Source organism: Mya arenaria, chromosome 7 (assembly GCF_026914265.1).
Source record: "Mya arenaria isolate MELC-2E11 chromosome 7, ASM2691426v1".
NCBI lineage: Eukaryota > Metazoa > Mollusca > Bivalvia > Myida > Myidae > Mya > Mya arenaria.
Genome location: NC_069128.1, coordinates 27,859,952 through 27,881,809, shown reverse-complemented (window position 1 = coordinate 27,881,809; position 21,858 = coordinate 27,859,952). Strand labels below are relative to the sequence as shown.

The 21,858-nt window shown below is 36.1% G+C and overlaps 1 protein-coding gene across 1 annotated transcript; it reads right to left on the bottom strand.

Annotated features, from left to right (window-relative positions):
* Window positions 1-697: 697 nt before the first annotated feature.
* LOC128240739 (armadillo repeat-containing protein 8-like) lies at window positions 698-21,843 on the bottom strand. The gene is made up of 19 exons (XM_052957552.1): window positions 21,707-21,843; window positions 20,035-20,108; window positions 19,502-19,573; window positions 18,607-18,749; window positions 18,008-18,105; window positions 17,255-17,347; window positions 16,345-16,501; window positions 15,911-16,062; window positions 14,975-15,178; window positions 13,776-13,862; window positions 12,941-13,105; window positions 11,557-11,643; window positions 10,420-10,512; window positions 6,159-6,308; window positions 5,583-5,678; window positions 4,527-4,622; window positions 4,086-4,158; window positions 3,223-3,316; window positions 698-2,507 (listed from the first exon to the last, which is right to left on the bottom strand). The coding sequence occupies exons 1-19, from the start codon at window positions 21,722-21,724 to the stop codon at window positions 2,477-2,479; spliced, it is 1,983 nt and encodes a 660-aa protein (XP_052813512.1). The 5' UTR covers window positions 21,725-21,843; the 3' UTR covers window positions 698-2,476.
* Between the last annotated feature and the right edge of the window lie 15 nt (window positions 21,844-21,858).

Below are 21,858 nucleotides of genomic sequence, written 5' to 3'. Positions count from 1 at the left end.
AAATTCGGTCAGCTTTCAGAATATAAGGTTCCTTATCACAACCATTTGTATAGTCACGAGCCTTTAAATTGTCACCTAATTTGGAACAAGCCAAGGACAGGTTATTGCAGTTTCTGCTATGTTGTCTCTCCGTGTTCAAGGTATTTGAAAATATCACGAATAGGTTATTGAATGCGCCAGATAAACGGACAATTGGCGTTGTCAGCAAAACGCCAACAATGTTAAGTCTACCGCTGAAGAGAAAGGATAAAACATTGAAAAAAGTTGTTGATACTCAATGTTAACATATGTGCAAAGTTTTTTTTAATTCCAAAGCGCATGGCTAAGCCAAAAAACAAGAAATTTTGGTCGATGACTCGTAAGTCTGACCTTGACCTTGGACCTTAGATGCCAGTAGGACATGGCTCTTGCATTTGACACACCAGCTTTTCACGCTGAACATTTGTGCCAAAGTTATAACATCAGAAATGCTTGACCATGCCACAGCATTGTCAAGCCAAAATACAAGGAATGTTTTCCAATTACCCTTTAGTGTGACCTTGACCTTTTGACCTACTGACCGTGAATCTTGCGTTCGACGCGCACATTTTTCACAGTGAACATCCTTGTCAAGTTATTTTTGAAATCCTCTGATAAACTGTACCATATTTTGTTTAAACCACAAGGGTTCAAAACAAGTCTTGTTTTCACTTCTGAAATTTATTACAGCAAAACATTTGTTCACATATGTTCATGTTCAACTGGTACATAAATAAGACAATAAACACCATTTAAACTAAAGATAAGCTATAAATTTACGTCTTAACAGGTGAAGTGTCCCATAGTAAAGTAGGAAAATCAGGAGCTATTAGGAGAGAGATGTAAATAGGCTTTTTTTCAATTAATGACTCATAGAAAAGAAGGAAAGTAAAGTTTTTTTAGACAAAAAAAAGTAGAAAATATATCTTATATATACATTCGCCGTGTTTTTTGTATAGGTAAAACTTGACGTTCATATTGAATAACCCGCAAGTAGTTATGATGTAATTGTTTCTTCAATATTGCGCTCCGATTGGATAATCGCGACGTCATTGACCCAATAATATACGACGTTACAAAAAACAGCTATTCCTTTATACAAACGTATGTTGTCGGTTGCACTTCTTTAAGAACAAATACTTAAATTCAGAAGATAATGCTTATTTTCAATCGCAAATATTATGTTTTTGTTAATCTAAATATAAGTATTGGTCGCTAGTGCACTTCATGGAATTTGCTCGCGTACCCTACTGCGTTCATACAGCATAAACGCAAGAAAAAAACTCGATCAATCCCTAAATACAATGTTTAAATCAACTTATATGCATCGCTTTGGACTCATCAGGTTTTCAGCGAGCACAATTGAGTTTTCCATAAAAAAGTATGATTAACAGGAGGTGTTAACAAGAAGTAGGAAAGAAGGAGGCTTATTAAAAAAGGGTAGGATAAGTAAAAATAGCAGGAATAGTTGGAAACAGCTAAAAAAAACGCTAGGAAAACGTAGGGACGGGTAGAAAATGGTATGAAAAGGGTAGAAAAAGGCAGGAAAATAAAGAAAATGGTAGTGAATGGTAGAAAAAAATGTAGAACAAGGTAGGAAAAGTAGGAAACAGGAAGAGTAAGGTAGTAAAAAGATAGGAAAAGGCAGGAAAAAGTAGGAAAAGTAATAGCGCTGGAAACCTGTGAATAAGACAAAGCTTTAATGTTTGAACACATTTTAGTTTTACACTAGAACAAATCTTCCTAAAACTTTTTCCAAATGTAAGTATTTATGCTAAACAACATACTGAACAACATTCATTCTTACATAAATTATATGACATCAAATTTACAATTTGTACATATCTCTTTTATTGTCATATTAATTATACAGACACACATATGGTCTTCAAAACAGTCCTAACAATACCATTCACATTAATTCATCAACATTTGATACAATGTCACTGTAAAATATGCATGTAGTACTCAATAAAGCACAATTCCAGCACTCCTAAACATTCAATGGTAAACAAAGGTTTTCTTTGAAATTCTACATGAATATTCCTATGACATAACAAAGTTTGAAAGGAATTTAAGAACCCAAAACTCTTTTTCCACAGACTGTTAAACACAAAATATAAGTTTTTACCATCTACGTCAGGGCCTAAATTTTATCCATCACCTTAGGTCCCTAAAAACAGGAGTGTGTGTCATATTATCATTTTGAAGAGTTCTGAGGTTTTAAAAAAGACATTATCTTTATGATAATCACAATGAACTATTTGCTATTAGGTTAGATTAAGTTAATGTATACAAAATTTTGCAAAAACAAAAAAAAAAGATGAAAGTTTGAAACCCTTGAGATTTACAATATTTAAAGAAATTGGGTCAAGGTCAAATGTCAATTAATTGGGTCAAGGTCAAAGGTCAAGATATTGGGTCAAGGTCAAAGGTCAAGTCTGTACACCACTCTCTGTCATGTGAACTGTTGCAAGGCTGTCTTCACCCTGAAATGTTTTCAAAAGATAATTATCATACATGTCATTCATTGAATAAATCTGAGAACAATACAAGAGAGCCACGGAGCATCCGCCAAAGCTCATCTGTTTTTTTCATTCAAACAAGGGGCACAACTCAAAATTTATTGAAGCTAGAGTTGTAGGGCTTTGCAATAAATGTGTATCATATCTGGCAACAGGTGTACAGGTGTACCAATGTTAAAATGTTTACACAACGGCTCTGCTGAAGACAACACCACCAAGCCTATGACATTTTTTTTCCAAAAACAGACTAGCTAAAATAAAAAAATAAAATAAAGCATGTTCATTGTATAACTATTGTTTTTCATGGAATAATTTCAAGACCATTTTTGTAAAGAAAGAATATTATGAAATGGATTTAGATGGCTTAAAATCACATACTTCAACTAGAAGGAGTATCCCTATCAATTTTATTCACAAAAGAAATCATTTTTTGTATGAATCAGATAAAAGGTAACAATTTTAATTTTGAAGTTTTGTTGCCAAAAAAAAAGCAATCTGAAAAGCGGAAATTTAGCATCCCTGGGTTACCTTCCACCTCAATTGTGAACATTTCCACCTTATTGCAAGATTTCACAAATGGGATAAATACAAATAAATAATTTGGTATTAAGTTCTTAAGTAGGTAAGATCAACAAAAAATAATCATCTCAAAACTGAGAGATTTGAAATTCATACTCACTTTTCAAAGAGGACAGAGTCAGTTGTACTAAGGAGCTTCTGAAGCAGTGCTTTAATACCCATCTCTCCTAACTTAGCCTGCCTGGTGTAGGCTCCTGGGAAAAATAATGAATTAAGTAAGGTAACTGATTTATAAACATTAGTTTGCTATCATTTGAATGAAGGGACTGTATTTTACTGATATCTTAAACATAAAATAAATCACTGCAAAAATATAATTGGTAAGTTTTTGCAGTTGGTGTTTTCTGTTATTTATTTCAATTGATATTGAACATGACCTGACCTATTTTGCAATCTTTTTAGGCAATAACCCCACCCCCCAGTGGGGGATAAAAATCGCCCATTGTCTCCTAGCAGGGGATGAAAATCCCCTGGAATTTATCCATTGTCTTACAACATATATACTCAATACAGTGCTCTGGTTTTCTGAGAAAAATGCCCTGGGAAACCTTCCAAAAAGAAGTATGAGATACTGCCACGTTTCTATCGACACATTAAATAAACCCTGGGCTAACATTGAAATTCCATGGTTTGTTGAACAAAACCCTGCGAGGAAGTCTCCCTGGGTCCGTATTACAGAAGCATCTTAAGATTTTTTATCATATTTTAACTTAACTGTAAAATTTGGAATTGTTATATTTCTTCAAAAAACTAATTTTTTAAAAAGGAGTTTTCATTTTAAACTTAAGTATCGATATTTTAATTGCAGAATCTACACTAAGCATAACCCTTTCTACCTGAAAAGAAATTGTTAAACTCATGGAAAAGGTTCAATATTAACTTAACATGCTTCTGTAATATGGCCCCAGATATATAACATGTATGTATGATGATGTCGAAAGAGCCATAACGGATGTACTATACCTTCCTCCTCATTCCAGACCAGGTTCGATATACACGTGGTGGCTGCTATCTGGAGGTTCACATTCAGGTGTAACTAAAATTATAGGACATAATGGCATGTTCTATCATCCATATGCTGAAATGCAATTGTATTAGCACAAATCTCAATAATTACAGTCGCAAGGTACCTGTTGGCTCGATTTCCTTGTTGGCTCGAACTTTATGTAAAAGGTCAAAAATATTTTTTTTAATATATGTAAACATTCCCGCTTGGCTCTATATTTACAAGGCTCGATGTCTTTTGGCCAGTCCCTGGAATATCGAGCCAACAGGTTTTGAATGTACTTAATTTTTTTGCAATTATTTACCTACATTGTATCATGATTGATGAACAATTTATCTTTCATTTGGCTTATTATTGCCTGAATGAATTCATGTAAAAACAGTACAAGGGGTATTTACCATATAGTTCATGAGCTTTTTAAGTACATCCTCATTGCCCATGATGAAGTCCTTCGCTTTGTCGCCATCCGCAACATTGGACAGTATACACAAGGTCTGGAACAGTAACAAACTAGCATTATTACTGCGTTCAAACTTTAAAGTATTTTTAAGTATTTTTTAACCACCCATCTACTCAGTACTTAATTCTATAACATAAACAGCTGCTCAAAATAAAACAAAAAAACACACAGTTACAGCCATATCAAAATCTTGGTAAATTGTACAAAAACAAGAGCTGTCATAGGACAGCATGCTCAACTATACGCCATTTGTTAATAAAATAATTAATTAAATTAATACAATAATGTTGTAATAAGTGCCTGTCAAAAGCAATAAAAGAGTCATATTGAAAGTAAACAAGAAACTTGCAATGCGACAAAACCAGGTTTTCAATGATTAACAAAAGAACTCCAGTTTCAACTGTTTTCTTTCTATTTTTAGGAACAGTGACTTGTCCTCCCTCCAGCCCGCCTGAACAAGGACGCATGTCATTCTAATAACTAGGTTTCACTTCATAAAAAACCTTGTTAAAAATATAAAGAGTGCCTGTCCAAAGTAATAAAATAAGTCAATTGAGGATTATAATTTGTTTTTAGGGTTTATATAGAGGTATGTAACCTAATTGTAAATTTAGTGAAGAAGTCAAATGAATGAAGGGTATGGAAGTTATTAATTAAAATCCTGACTTACCCTTAAACTTTAACAGGACCCAATGTGCCCTTTAACTTTAACATAAGTTCCAGGGGCCATAATTTGTATTTAGGATAATATGGAGTGAGCTAACCTCATTGTGTTTTGATCCTGTCAGAACAATTGTGTGCAGAATTAAATGAATTGAATGAAAAGTATTGGAGTTATAAGTGAAAATCCCGAGTTGCCCTTAAACATTAACCGGACGCCAATGCCAACATTGGGGCGAGTAGTAAAGCCTCTTTTTCCATAGAATAGTCAAGCTAAAAGAAATTTAAAAACACACTGTACCTCCTTGACAAAGAACTATATTTCTATGTGTACCTGTTCTTTGACCTGTGGTGGGTGTTCTCCCTCCAGTATGAAGATAACAGCCTGCATTATCTGGTTCCCATATACCAACATTATACTGTCTATGTGCTGAAATGCAAGAAATTGTGCAATGTAATAATCATCTGTGTGTAATAAATAGGCACAGTGTTAAAATGCAATAAATTGTGCAATGTAATAGCCACAGTGTTAAAATGCAAGAAATTGTGCAATGTAATAGCCACAGTGTTAAAATGCAAGAAATTGTGCAATGTAATAGCCACAGTGTTAAAATGCAAGAAATTGTGCAATGTAATAAACATTTGTCTGTAATAAAAAGGCACAGTGCTGAAATGCAAGAAAATGTACAATGTAATAACATATTACCAACTAACAGTCCAGTTTTTTTCCTGGTTGGAAGGACGAACTGCTGTCCATTTTAAGAGGTACATGTAATACATGAAAAATAGGGAGGAGGTGGACACCTGTACACCTAGCCTACCATACCTTTACATTTTTGTATTTTCTTCATTGAAATCATACTTTTCACCTAAGAGAATGTACACATTGAAACTGGTTCCTAAAGCTTACCAGTTTGTTAGATAAAAGATTTCGCAATAGTCCAAGCGTCTTCATGACAATGTTTGGATCCGGGTCAGACAGAAGCCTGAAAAGCTGTTCTGTTCCAATGGCCTCCACAACACAAGATTTCACTTTCTGTTCCACTTGAAATGTTAGGTTCTGAAATTGGAAATATTAAGCTCATACACATAAGACTATTTTTAAATATCTTTAATTGAGTATATATCATTTATAATTAAAATAAGTGATTTTCCATATGGGGTCACCACGCATCAATTTCTAACACTACTATTAATGGAATCATTGAACAACTATCTTATTTGCAAGGGAAATATCTTAAAGTGGACACCTTGAGTCCCCATATGCCATTAGGTGTGGGTGCAATACCTTAAACTCTAGACCTACCATGAGACTCCAGATGCCATTTAGTGTGGGTGGAATACCTTAAACTTGGTACCTACCATGAGACTCCAGATGCCATTTAGTGTGGGTGGAATACCTTAAACTTGGTACCTACCATGAGACTCCAGATGCCATTTAGTGTGGGTGGAATACCTTAAACTTGGTACCTACCATGAGACTGCAGATGCCATTTAGTGTGGGTGGAATACCTTAAACTTGGTACCTACCATGAGTCTTCAGATGCCATTAAGTGTGGGGGGAATACCTTAAACTTGGTACCTACCATGAGTCTCCAGATGCCATTTAGTGTGGGGGGAATACCTTAAACTTGGTACCTACCATGAGACTCCAGATGCCATTAAGTGTGGGGGGAATACCTTAAACTTGGTACCTACCATGAGACTGCAGATGCCATTTAGTGTGGGGGGAATACCTTAAACTTGGTACCTACCATGAGACTCCAGATGCCATTAAGTGTGGGGGGAATACCTTAAACTTGGTACCTACCATGAGACTCCAGATGCCATTTAGTGTTGGGTGGAATACCTTAAACTTGGTACCTACCATGAGACTTCATATGTCATTTAGTGTGGGGGGAATACCTTAAACTTGGTACCTACCATGAGACTCCAGATGCCATTTAGTGTGGGGGGGAATACCTTAAACTTGGTACCTACCATGAGACTCCAGATGCCATTTAGTGTGGGGGGAATACCTTAAACTTGGTACCTACCATGAGACTCCAGATGCCATTTAGTGTGGGGGGAATACCTTAAACTTGGTACCTACCATGAGACTCCAGATGCCATTTAGTGTGGGGGGAATACCTTAAACTTGGTACCTACCATGAGACTCCAGATGCCATTTAGTGTGGGTGGAATACCTTAAACTTGGTACCTACCATGAGACTCCAGATGCCATTTAGTGTGGGTGGAATACCTTAAACTTGGTACCTACCATGAGACTCCAGATGCCATTTAGTGTGGGTGGAATACCTTAAACTTGGTACCTACCATGAGACTCCAGATGCCATTTAGTGTGGGTGGAATACCTTAAACTTGATACCTACCATGAGACTCCAGATGCCATTTAGTGTGGGTGGAATACCTTAAACTTGGTACCTACCATGAGACTCCAGATGCCATTTAGTGTGGGTGGAATACCTTAAACTTGGTACCTACCATGAGACTCCAGATGCCATTTAGTGTGGGTGGAATACCTTAAACTTGGTACCTACCATGAGACTCCAGATGCTATTTAGTGTGGGTGGAATACCTTAAACTCGGTACCTACCATGAGACTCCAGATGCCATTTAGTGTGGGTGGAATACCTTAAACTTGGTACCTACCATGAGACTCCAGATGCCATTTAGTGTGGGTGGAATACCTTAAACTTGGTACCTACCATGAGACTCCAGATGCCATTTAGTGTGGGTGGAATACCTTAAACTTGGTACCTACCATGAGACTCCAGATGCCATTTAGTGTGGGTGGAATACCTTAAACTTGGTATCTACCATGAGACTCCAGATGCCATTTAGTGTGGGTGGAATACCTTAAACTTGGTACCTACCATGAGACTCCAGATGCCATTTAGTGTGGGTGGAATACCTTAAACTTGGTACCTACCACGAGTCTTCATATGTCATTTAGTGTGGGGGGAATACCTTAAACTTGGTACCTACCATGAGACTCCAGATGCCATTTAGTGTGGGTGGAATACCTTAAACTTGGTACCTACCATGAGACTCCAGATGTTGTTAAGTGTGGGGGGAATACCTTAAACTTGGTACCTACCATGAGTCTTCATATGTCATTAAGTGTGGGGGGAATACCTTAAACTTGGTACCAACATGAGTCTTCATATGTCATTAAGTGTGGGGGGAATACCTTAAATTTGGTACCTACCATGAGTCTTCATATGTCATTTAGTGTGGGTGGAATACCTTAAACTTGGTACATACCATGAGTCTTCATATGTCATTAAGTGTGGGTGGAATACCTTAAACTTGGTACCTACAATCAGGTTTCAGATGTTGTTAAGTGTGGGGGGAATACCTTAAACTTGGTACCTACCATGAGACTTCATATGTCATTAAGTGTGGGTGGAATACCTTAAACTTCGTACCTACCATGAGACTTCATATGTCATTAAGTGTGGGGGGAATACCTTAAACTTGGTACCTTCCATGAGTCTTCAGATGTTGTTAAGTGTGGGTGGAATACCTTAAACTTGGTACCTACCATGAGACTTCATATGTCATTAAGTGTGGGGGGAATACCTTAAACTTGGTACCTACCATGAGTCTTCAGATGTTGCTAAGTGTGGGGGAATACCTTAAACTTGGTACCTACCATGAGACTCCAGATGCCATTTAGTGTGGGTGGAATACCTTAAACTTGGTACCTACCATGAGTCTTCATATGTCATTTAGTGTGGGGGGAATACCTTAAACTTGGTACCTACCATGAGACTTCATATGTCATTAAGTGTGGGGGGAATACCTTAAACTTGGTACCTACCATGAGTCTTCAGATGTTGTTAAGTGTGGGGGGAATACCTTAAACTTGGTACCTACCATGAGTCTTCAGATGCCATTAAGTGTGGGGGGAATACCTTAAACTTGGTACCTACCATGAGACTTCATATGTCATTAAGTGTGGGGGGAATACCTTAAACTTGGTACCTACCATGAGTCTTCATATGCCATTAAGTGTGGGTGGAATACCTTAAACTTGGTACCTACCATGAGACTCCAGATGCCATTTAGTGTGGGTGGAATACCTTAAACTTGGTACCTACCATGAGTCTTCATATGTCATTAAGTGTGGGGGGGAATACCTTAAACTTGGTACCTACCATGAGTCTTCATAAGTCATTTAGTGTGGGTGGAATACCTTAAACTTGGTACCTACCATGAGTCTTCAGATGTTGTTAAGTGTGGGTGGAATACCTTAAACTTGGAACCTACCATGAGACTTCATATGTCATTAAGTGTGGGGGGAATACCTTAAACTTGGTACCTACCATGAGACTCCAGATGCCATTTAGTGTGGGGGGAATACCTTAAACTTGGTACCTACCATGAGACTCCAGATGCCATTTAGTGTGGGGGGAATACCTTAAACTTGGTACCTACCATGAGACTCCAGATGCCATTTAGTGTGGGGGGAATACCTTAAACTTGGTACCTACCATGAGACTCCAGATGCCATTTAGTGTGGGTGGAATACCTTAAACTTGGTACCTACCATGAGACTCCAGATGCCATTTAGTGTGGGTGGAATACCTTAAACTTGGTACCTACCATGAGTCTTCATATGTCATTTAGTGTGGGTGGAATACCTTAAACTTGGTACCTACCATGAGTCTTCAGATGCCATTAAGTGTGGGTGGAATACCTTAAACTTGGTACCTACCATGAGACTCCAGATGCCATTTAGTGTGGGTGGAATACCTTAAACTTGGTACCTACCATGAGACTCCAGATGCCATTTAGTGTGGGTGGAATACCTTAAACTTGGTACCTACCATGAGACTTCATATGCCATTAAGTGTGGGTGGAATACCTTAAACTTGGTACCTACCATGAGACTTCATATGCCATTAAGTGTGGGTGGAATACCTTAAACTTGGTACCTACCATCAGTCTTCAGATGCCATTAAGTGTGGGTGGAATACCTTAAACTTGGTACCTACCATGAGACTCCAGATGCCATTTAGTGTGGGTGGAATACCTTAAACTTGGTACCTACCATGAGTCTTCATATGTCATTAAGTGTGGGGGGAATACCTTAAACTTGGTACCTACCATCAGTCTTCAGATGTTGTTAAGTGTGGGGGGGATACATGAAAGTCTACACTTACCATGAGTCCCCAGATGCCATTAAGCCTCAGTCCCGGGTCCTGTCTGCCTGCTAGACCAACCAGAATGTTGATGGCTCCACAGTCCAAGATACACTGAAATATAGGAGAAATACATGCATTTATGCCCTCATCAGAGAAGATGTTTATTAAGAATTAATGGACTAATGCACAGGCTAAGCACTGCATGTCATTACTGTACATCTTCGCTCACAAATCATGGCCAGTATATCATATCCAGAAATGTTTTTTTTTTAGTATTAGATATGCTGTAAAATGCTTATAGAGTCATTCAAGAAGGAGAACTGAATTAAAAAAAATAGTATTTTCCAAAGGGTGAATGCCCCAGAGACCATGGCAGGACAGGCCATTACAACTACATTGTACATGGAAATTCAGGCCAAACTCAAGCCTATTGGTTGATGGGGGTGCTGAGCACGATAATTTAGTAACTGTTTTTGCACCCTATCATTTATTTTATCCTGAATGAGTTCTTTTCAGCTGAATTTTTTTTTTCTGTTTTCAAATATTGAATCTTCAGCTCCAGATGTTTTAAAAGTAAGAACTTAGACAACTATGACCAACAAGAGTGCTGCGAAGGGAATGCCAACACTTATCTGTTCGTTTGATTCAATAAGAGGCATAAATCTACACTAATTAAAGGAAGAGTAGTGGGCCTTAATTCCTACACATTTGCCCAAAGTTTTTGCATGACTTTTCAAAGTAACAAGGGGCATAACTTGACAATTATTAAAGCCAAATTCTGTGTTCACATTATATAATGTAAAAGCATAATATTATGTCTTATTCTCCATCTTTTAATTTAAAAAAAAAATCTTGTATATTCCACCTATTAACCCATTGTCATTATTATTTTGTTTTAAACATGTTTTAATGTTCATATTGTTTATTACATTGTTTTGTTAGATGCTCAATATGAGCCTTGACTATTAAAACAGACAACATGCTTACCCCATTCAATCAAATATGTTGAACAATTTTGAAGTTAAGGCAAAAGTTAGAATTTTTGCACAATAATGCTGACACACCAAGGCTATAACAATAACTTGATTTTTAAAAACAACAACATAACAACAAATGAGCTAAAAATATATGTTTTTGCATTGTATGTTTTCGTACCTCTTTACTGGGAGAAAACTCCAGAAGAAGGTTACAAAGAGTTGATGAAGCAATGGGCAGTAACTCTTCTGGACCTTCCTGGATTATCTGTGAACATATAACATAACACATAATTTTGATATTTCCATATACAGTCGAACCTTGTTGGCTCGAACTTGTTTGGCTCGAATTACTCATTGGCTTTGATCTTGATGTTAAGGACCCATTTCTTTATATTGAAGGTGAGAATTCCCGCTTGGCTCGAATTTTCGAGGCTAAAGGTATTTCGCCGATACCTGGGAGTTCAGCCAACAGGGTTTGACTGTACATGTTTCGGTGAGATATTGAGTCTTATCCATGAAATATTGATCATGTATATCACATGTTTGCAGAATGGAAACAAAAATCTGACCCTTCGGGAAACACAATAGTTTGTTTTAACAAAGAATGTAGTCTTAGGTCACAATAAGTACTGTTGAATAATTTGACAAACTGCATAATCAATAATCAAATCAAAAAGGACACTATGATAATCAATCATCAAATTGAAAATAATTGAAAGTACATTTCCATACAAATATCAAAAATCATGGTATGAAGTATCAGTCATGTCAAATATATATATTTAAAATGGCCAAAAATATTGATTATTAAATGACCCAAAAATGAACTTTTCCTTGAACATTATCCTAGCACAAATTTCTTTGCACTTTTTAAGCACTTTAGACATACAATTATATGACTCTACAGATGATTTTTTAGAAAAATTATAAAGTTTGAGGAAAAATTATTTGTGATGATGATCGTAATTGATTATCACCAATATTTTGGGCCCATAGACAATTATATTTAATCATCATGATATGAAGATATGTAAATCGAGGCAGTGAAAGTCAGTGCATTCATGAGAGTTATGAACAGGCCATGGGTTTCTATTGCAGGTCTTTTTCTGCCCATTTCGGTAAAAAAAACCTAGACATTTTGGGAATATTTGCATTGCAAAAAATGCCTTTTAGAGAAAATAATCGCCGCGTTACCTTAAAAAATAAGGCAAATGTCAGTTAAAAGTACAAGCTTTTCTATCTCTTGCAAATAAGGAAATTATTAAAATACATGTTTCTTTTCCCTTTCAAAATACCTAAAATGGCTGAAATATCAATCCTTGGGGTGTAAATATCTATTGCAATAAATCATGACAGTTAATATTGCATTCTGATCTCTGATCTTTTTTCTCCAGATTAGGAAAAATATCATATATCATATATCCGACGATCCGATCCGTGGGTGCTATAGAAAAAGGCCTGTATTGTGATTCAGTGACACTGTGTAGACATTGGATATTACTTCTAAAATGACATTTATTCTATTTTCATCACAAAGATAACAACTAAATTGAACACCATACCTTCATAAGAGGTTTCCACACTCCATGGTCCTGTATTGTGGTTCTGAGAAGCTGTACCGACCGTGACAGACTGTGAAGACATCGAATAGCGGCAGCAGCAAGCTTCATGTTCCCGCTGTTCAATCCTACCCCCACGTATTCCATTAGATTTTCTGTTTCTATCACCTGAAAATGGTTAACATTAAAAGTTCACATGCTTACAGCTGCACTCTCACAAATGGATCATTTTGACTACTTTTTAAATTTTTGTTTTAAAATGAGCAATATTTTGCGTAAATGTCTGAGAACCAGTGATATTAGACTGCTGACAAAAGGAACAGATTGCAACTTTCATATTAACAATAGAAAATTGATGTTTTATGCCGAAAAAACTCATTTTTCTTAAAGCATTTGTAATGCTTTAAGGCAAAAAAAATTTCAAATGTAAATATCAAAATCTGCAATCTGATATTTTATCACCAGTCTTATATCACTTGTTTCAAGATATTTATGCAAAAATTGGTTCAATCCAAGAAAAAAAAGAAAAGTTGTCAAAAAGGTCAATCTGTGAGAGTGCAGCTTTAAAAAAAAATGGAATCATTTTCATTTATTATGATATCACATGAAGTCATTGGAAAGCAGCCACATTCACCTTTGAATTGCAGCTGTTTAATCAAACACATTCAGACATGTTTAACCTGCCATGGCAAACACTATTACTGTTATTAAGCTACATGGAAACAAAACTCTATGAGAGCACTGATTTTCACTGCAGTGAAAATAACAGCTGTAAAAATAACATATTTCACTGACAAGCATGAAAGAAATATTCGTTTTCTTCCTTAAAATCACCCACCTGTTTCCTGATGCTCTCTTCATTGGCAGCCAAAGCAGCGAAGGCCTTAAATGCTGCCTGCTTCATCTCGCTACTCCAATTAATATCCTGGAAAAAAAGGTGAAGTTCTGAACATAAAGAAGCGAAGGCTTTAAATGCAACCTGCTTCATCTTCCTACTCCAGTTTATATCCTGGAAAGAAAGGTGAATTGTTGAGCATAAAGAAGTGAAGGTTGTAAATGCAACCTGCTGCATCTCCCTATTTCAGTTCATATCCTGGAAAAAAAGTGAAGCTTTGAACATTAAAAAGTGAAGGCTGTAAATGCAGCCTGCTTAATACTCCAGATAATATCCTTGAAAGAGGTGAAGCTGCAGTGGACACATTTTTTCTTCAACTTTAAATCCATTCCCTTTTCTGTAATATAAACACAATACGGCTTGTGACAATGTGTTCATTTTACTGAGGAAATAAAATATACCATATGCCAGTCAAAAACTGAAGTAAAGAAAACAACTTACAAACAGGCAAAAAAAAAAAAGAGTTGCGAGGCATTATTCAAAAGTATGATGTTGCAACTTGACAATTAAATAAAAAATATTAATTATACACCCATCATAAATCCAAACACAATAAATGTCACAAAAAAAAGTAGTCCGTATTCCACTCTTCTGACTTCACGTCATAACAAGTATAATTGCACGTTTTTAAAAAATAACATCATAAAATAAAATAGTGCGTCATTAAAATGACATATTTATTATGAAAACATTTGTCTTTTAAGTGGTTTAATTATTCAGTAAAGTATATAATTAAAGGGTTATGAATACAGCGTTTAGATCCAGAATGTTTTGATCCCAGATCAAACCACAGTACTAACAACCCTTTTTTAAATGAATAGAAAATGCATGTTAACATGTGTATTAAATCATCACTGCTATATAATGTAAAGCATATGTAAAGAGAAAGTAAAAGTAAACATAAAATGTGTTGCTTTTGCCATCGCTCTTCATTATTCTAGTAAAGGTCACCAAATTGGTCTTCTACTGACCATGAAAATTGTGCATACCAAGTTTGAAGACTCTAAGACAAGATTTTAAATAGCTATTAATCGGAAATAAAAGTATGATGCCGGCGATGATGTTTCTGCCACTGGACAATGTAATCCAATGTCATTACCATGCTATATAGGTGAAACAAAATAATAAAACTTGAAACCTACACTCCTCTTGCCAGCCCTATTTATCTGCTGTACATCCGTGTACTTGAGATAGTCTGCAAGTGTCTTGATGATGTGGTCAGATACAGCAGCGGTTCTCTGCAGATCAGCATCTGTCTCGAGAAGATAGCCGAGAGTCTCAGCACCATCTACGTTCTCTTCCAGTGTACGATCTTTGCTACACATTCGCACAAGACATGGTAGAGTCTGAAATGGATAATAAACAATAACCAGTCCCCAGTTTCTTGAAAACTCTTAAGTCCCTTACAACAGGATTAGTTTAAACATTATATATTTTACAACGATTGTGAAGAAAGTTGTAATAACTTATACTTATTCCTCTAATAGGCACAATGTTGCACGAGAGTGTGGTCTTGTGTTGTGGGGGAAACTGGAGTACCTGGAAAAACCCATTTGTCCTGCTTGGTGACCACTAACCAAACTCACATGTGCCCAGGCTGGGAATCGAGCCCGGGTCGCTTTGGTGAGAAGCGAGTGCGCTAACCACTGCGCTTACTGTACAACCAGAACAGGATTTATCGTCTGTATACTATTTACTCCTTTAACCGGTTTTTAGACTTTAAACATGAATTATCCTTATTATAATCACAATAAACTATTTTTAAATTCAAGTTTAAATATGTATTTTGGCTAATTGAAAAAAGCTACTTCAGCCTATTCAGCTTAAGAAGTTTCGAGAAATTTGGGCCAGAAGGATGAAGATATAACGATTCCAGTATAACAGCTGATTCAAGATGATCTCAAGCTAATCAACAGCTGATCATTGAAGATCTCCCAAGAACAGTAGATCCTTAAGATAATCTGAATAACAGCTGCAGGACTAGAATGTTTTAGTAATGGCTGATCCATAGGGTTTCTCTGATAACGGCATTCAGGAGGATCGCTTATTCTCAAAACATACAATTTTATATATCTCACCTTCATGGCTATCCTGGGGTCTTGGGGACTCAGTGCCCCACCCCCACACATATAAGCTAGGACTTTAGCGGCACTTATCTGCATCTCAGATGTCTTGTCTCGGTGTAGAAGTGTGACTAAGATATCTGGTAGTGGAATATCATTGTGCATTGCTGAAATTGGAATTGAAAATGAGAACAGAGTTAATCCATGGAAGCAAAGGATAAATTCTAAAGGAAGAATGGTATCATGTTTTAAGAGAAATTTTAACGATATAACAATATTCATAATTTTGGCTTTTTTCATAACAAAAGATTAAGTTAGGCTACAAAAAATAATAACATTAATTTTTGTACTTTTCTCTAGGGAAGAGCAACCAATAAGAATTCTGCACAATAGGAAAATGTCATTAAAAACATTATTAAGTAGAGGAAAGCATTTCCACAATAAATTACCTGTATAAGAAACCACACAATTTTCCTCGCTGTCCTTTACAATAACAGCTAAACATTTGAGGACTGGCATCTGGACTTTGTAAACATTTCCCGCCAGCAGATCAACCAGTACAGGGATAATTCCACTCTGACATAGCCGTGCCTGGTGGTCTTCACACTGCAATATATACAAAAGCCTTACAATTGAGTAGTTACCATAGCAATTATTACAACATACAGATATATTTTAGCGGCAATTTTCCAGTTGCTCTTTTGTATTAAGGAACCATTTGCTTATATTAATTTACAAAATGTAATCCAATTATTGGTCAACTGGTTGTTTGATTGACAACTGGCCACTGTTCAACAACAAGGTTATGAAATTAGACAATTGTTTGGACTCATTTCATTTTGGACTCATTTCATTTACACCAACACTTATGAAAGATATGTACCAAGTTTCATTTGAATATCTTAAACTGTTTTTGAGTTATTGCCAAGCACAACAACGCCACTGCCACTGCTGATGAAAATGACAACAAGTCTATGACCATCCCTCAACATTCTTTTTTTAGGTCAAGATAATAACAGATAAGAACACTGGATGATGTTTGACATAAGCCTAGAACCAACTGAAAGGTTGCCCAATGGCCAAGCATATTTAAATACGGTTGTGGTTAAGGTTTTGAACTCACTTTACAAACATTTGCTAAAATGTTGGCAACACATTCCTGGATACACAAGGACTGGGGCAGAATATTGACCATATTGGGTAGGCCAGTTACTATAACACATGTCTGACTGTAATCTCACCTTGCAAGCATTTGCTAGAATGTTGGCAACACACTCCTGTGTACACAAGGACTGGGGCAGAATATTGACCATATTGGGTAGGCCAGTTACTATAACACATGTCTGACTGTAATCTCACCTTGCAAGCATTTGCTAGAATGTTGGCAACACACTCCTGTGTACACAAGGACTGGGGCAGAATATTGACCATGTGTGCCAAAATGTTTGGGTCCTGAAATAGATCACATAGTAAAACATCAGGAATATACAAATTAGAGAAAAAGATATTGTAACATATTCAAACAATATAAAGTCATTAAACATTGAAATATAGGTACATTCAAGAAAATATTTGGTACTGAAATGTGAAAGGAATAAATAAGAGCATATCTGTTTCAAACTTGAAAAGAAAAGTACCTGATAAATGACACAGTTCCTGATAAATAACACAATTCCTGATGAATGGCACAGTGTCTTATATATGACACAGTACCTGATAGATGACACAGTGCCTGATAAATGACACAGTACCTGATATATGACACAGTACCTTATAAACATCACAGTGTCTGACATATGACACAGTACCTGATATATGACACAGTACCTGATAAATGACACAGTACCTGATATATGACACAGTACCTTATAAACATCACAGTGTCTGACATATGACACAGTACCTGATATATGACACAGTACCTGATATATGACACAGTACCTGATATATAACACTGTAACTGATAAATGTCACAGGACCTGATATATAACACTGTAACTGATAAATGTCACAGTACCTGATTAAAGACACAGTTCCTCATAAATGACACAGTACCAAAGGGATGACACAGTACCTGATAGATGACACAGTATCTGATAGATGACACAGTACCTGATAGATGAGATTCACACAGTTATTGTTGCTCATGTAGATGGTCCTCAGACATCTCAGACATGCCTCAATAAAAGGCAGGTCTGTACTGAATAGGCCTGGAATGAAAGGTATGATTGTAGTATATGTATGATGAAATCTTAAATCATCTATAGGAGCACTTATGGATTGATTAGAATTGTTGGGCATGAAAATCCATGAAACATGCTGAAGACAAGGGGATTCATGAATCACGCTGAAGACAAGGGGATTCATGAATCAAGTTGAAGACAAGGGGATTCATGAATCACGCTGAAGACAAGGGGATTCACGAATCACGCTGAAGACAAGGGGATTCATGAATCACGCTGAAGACAAGGGGATTAATGAATCACGCTGAAGACAAGGGGATTCATGAATCACGCTGAAGACAGGGGATTGTAAATATTCAATGTTAGGATTAAATGAACTGTGTGTTTCCATCAATTTTTTGAGGTTTTACAATTTGCAACATCAGTACTTAAGATCTGTTTGTGAAAAATGCCACTAGTTTAAAGTCTCACATAAAATTAACTACACAGTATTTCACTTCAGTAAAACAAAAAAATACTACATCAAACCTTTCAGCAATACTGAGACACACCCCTCCTCTACCAGCGTGTTGATATTTTCTGGTGTGCCCTTGGCAATGGATCCCATGACAACGGCAGCATCTGTCCTGATTTGCTGTGGTGCATCTTTATCAACCAACCATTGTAGAAGCCTAAAATATAGTTTCATCATAAATTTGGACTATTTAGGGTAATAATTGATGATATTTTCTGGCCTGCCCTAGGCCAAGACTACGGCAGTATCGGTTTGAACTGTTGTGGTACTCCAACATCTACTTACCATTTTAAAAGCCTAAAATGTATGGAGTTTGACCATACTCATCATCTATTTTGAGTAATTATATATTTTCTGGCAAATTAAGACATGCTGATAGCAGCATTAGTCCAGACCCCAATTTCTCGAAACTTCTTAAGCAAAACAGGCTTAAAGTAGCTTATTGTAATTGGCCAAAATACATATTTAAATTGAATTTTGTTAAATGAAAAATACTTATGTGATTATCAAAAAGATAATTCCTATCTAAAGTATAAAACACTCATCAAGAAGTAAATATTGTGCATATTATTGAAAAAAAAATAGTGAGCTTAGCTTAATCCTGTTTTAAGAGAATTAAGAAGTTGCGAGAAATTGGGGCCTGGTCTGTTGTGTTGCATCACCATTGTCGAAGGCTGGTTAACAACTAAGGAATTTCATAATGATTTCACAAAATCTGGTATTAAAAATGATCTTTTAAGTTTGTATTATTTAGTAGGCCATAGTTGTGATAGTTCAATATTCTGGCTGAATTCAAATATGTATAATTATAAACTCAATGCAAAATTCCCTTGCTCTTAATCAAGGCCTTAATCTTAAGTTCTATAATGTTTTTGTACATCCAGTATTATTTAAGGTTAAGAAACATACCTTGGTATTACACCATGGTTGATTGCATTGAGTTTCTGTTTGTTGTTTCCAATCACGGAGTTCTTGATCCAGCTGTAATTAAAATATAAAATAAAAATTAAAAACAAGAATAAATTATTTTTTTTTGTTAATATGCAAAAAGAATAAGTTTGTTAAAAAGGTTTAAAAAATGTTGGAGTATGTGCAGGCTAGCATGTCCCTAAGGATAATAATAAAAACAGGCAGGGCAAAAAGCATGGGCTTAGAACCTTACATTTTAAGCCCTAAATAATGTAATGATTCAGGCTTGTTACATAAACTCAAAATACTCATTATTTTTGCCCCATGGACCGTGATTATTACTTAATATATGCATCCTTGGGATGGAGTGTTTTTAAGTAATATGTGCACAAATTAATGTTTGGGACTCTCATAATTTTGCACCAGACCAAAAATTGTGAAATATGAGAGTATATACAAGGGATGCACTCAAGCAGATTTCAAAATGAATTGGTGATGGCAACACTACTAGGATGAGAGCCATCCACACTTACACTAGAGCATCCTGCCATTTCTCTGGCTCATCAGTATGGAGAACATCAAACCAACCGCCTTGTCCATCCACTTCCTGTAATATGGGAATACCTCTATGAGAGTAAACAGTATACAGTCCTACAAATTCCACTGTCACTTTATGTTAGCCAAGGAGAGAGACAGATGAAGAAAAACTGAGTATATATAAGCTTGACTCAATTTGGTACGCATAAAAAAAAATGTGGCGGATCCGTGGTCTAGTGGTAACAACACACTTGACTGTCAATCAAGGGTTGTCAGGTTTGATTCCCTGCCGCACCGGTAAACAAATACTAATCGTCTCCCGGGAGGGACAATAAATGGGGGGGGGGCGTGTGACAATGCTATAGACTGGTACACGTTAAAGAACCAGGGTAGCTCTAACCAGGGTTACATTCTGTCTGTGCACTATGCTCCAAAAACATAAAATGACTTATTGGAGCACTCACTGAATGGGCAAGGGAGTATAAATAAGCTTACACACCACCGTAAACATAAAACAGAACATTTCTACATGTAAGCTAAGAGAGCAACCAAATAATTCCACTCCTTTATACACTCCTTTATATTTTCAGTGAGGACAAGTTGGCAAAATTTTGGGTTTAAGCCAGGTTTTTTAAAAGGACAGCATGCTGTAAAAAAGGAAAGTTTTTTGCTAAGGGCACTTTGTGTCTGGCATTGAAAAATTTGAACTTCACAAAAAAGTAGGAATTATTTGCTTAATTGAAGTAATAATAGGTTTCAACTGCCAAATATGTCAAGTTTGTATGAATCTATATTAATATTTTAAGTTTTGGGTAACTTTTTGATTATCTGATTCTCAAGCATTAAATTCTATGAAGTCTATGCTCTTCTCATCAATTGTTTATACTGGCTCATGTTAAATTGAAAATTGAATCAATCAGCCAACTTTCAGAGACCTGCACTACTCACTAGTCAAACAAACTTTAATGAAGAGCTTCGAAGAGCAAATGTCAATGCTTGTCTGTTGTCATACATGCCATATTTCCGAGAGGCTTCCCAGGGGATTTTGGTCTGAATTCCAGGGGATTTTGATATTACACCAGGGGATTTTTACACAGCGAAATATTTTTACACAGCGAAATTTAGCAAAATATCTATATAAATTTATGATATAAGAATATGTACAGAAACACTCTTATTATATATATATATTTGGACTAAGTCATTATGGTCCTTCATGGAATTTACACTCATAACATTATTGATGCTTTCCACTGTCAAACTTGAGCTTAAGTTTAAAAAACAACAACAATTTTTTTATTTTTTTTTAAATTCCAGGGGATATGGATTCCCCGGCGGGGGACCAGGTGAAAGGTCGGAATTCCGGGAATTTTACCCCCGCCGGGGGATATGCCATGTATGATGTTGTATATATTAATTGATCATTAGTAACGGGTCAAAGTGAAACCCCAAAGAGACGCAATACTAGATACAGTTATCCCGAGTATTTGTCAAGCTGAAGAACATGTCAATAAGAAATCTTATGATCGATCATAATCAGAAAATCTCAAAGTTTTGGAGAAATGTTTACATCTTTCCAAACAAAGAACAAACTGCTGTCAGTGACCACTGCTCAGCGCTATATGATCAAAATGTCCAGAAGGAATTTTGGTATTATAGAATATCTACCATAGACGTGAACAGCATCGCAGTCTGATGAATGACAAAACAAGATATTAAACTTTATAATAAAAAGTTTATTTTCTGCTCAGTGTAAACAGACGCTTTAATTATAGGTTACAGTCCACTTATTAAACCATTAAGCGTTTGAACGATTTCAT

What these genes read in the sequence shown, in the direction of transcription:
- LOC128240739 (XM_052957552.1), bottom strand. An exon ending in TTGTGTGGTTTCTTATACAG is followed by an intron (nt 16,063 to 16,344) that starts GTAATTTATTGT and finishes TTCCAATTTCAG; the next exon opens with CAATGCACAATGATATTCCA. An exon ending in AAGAGAGCATCAGGAAACAG is followed by an intron (nt 13,106 to 13,775) that starts GTGGGTGATTTT and finishes AACCATTTTCAG; the next exon opens with GTGATAGAAACAGAAAATCT.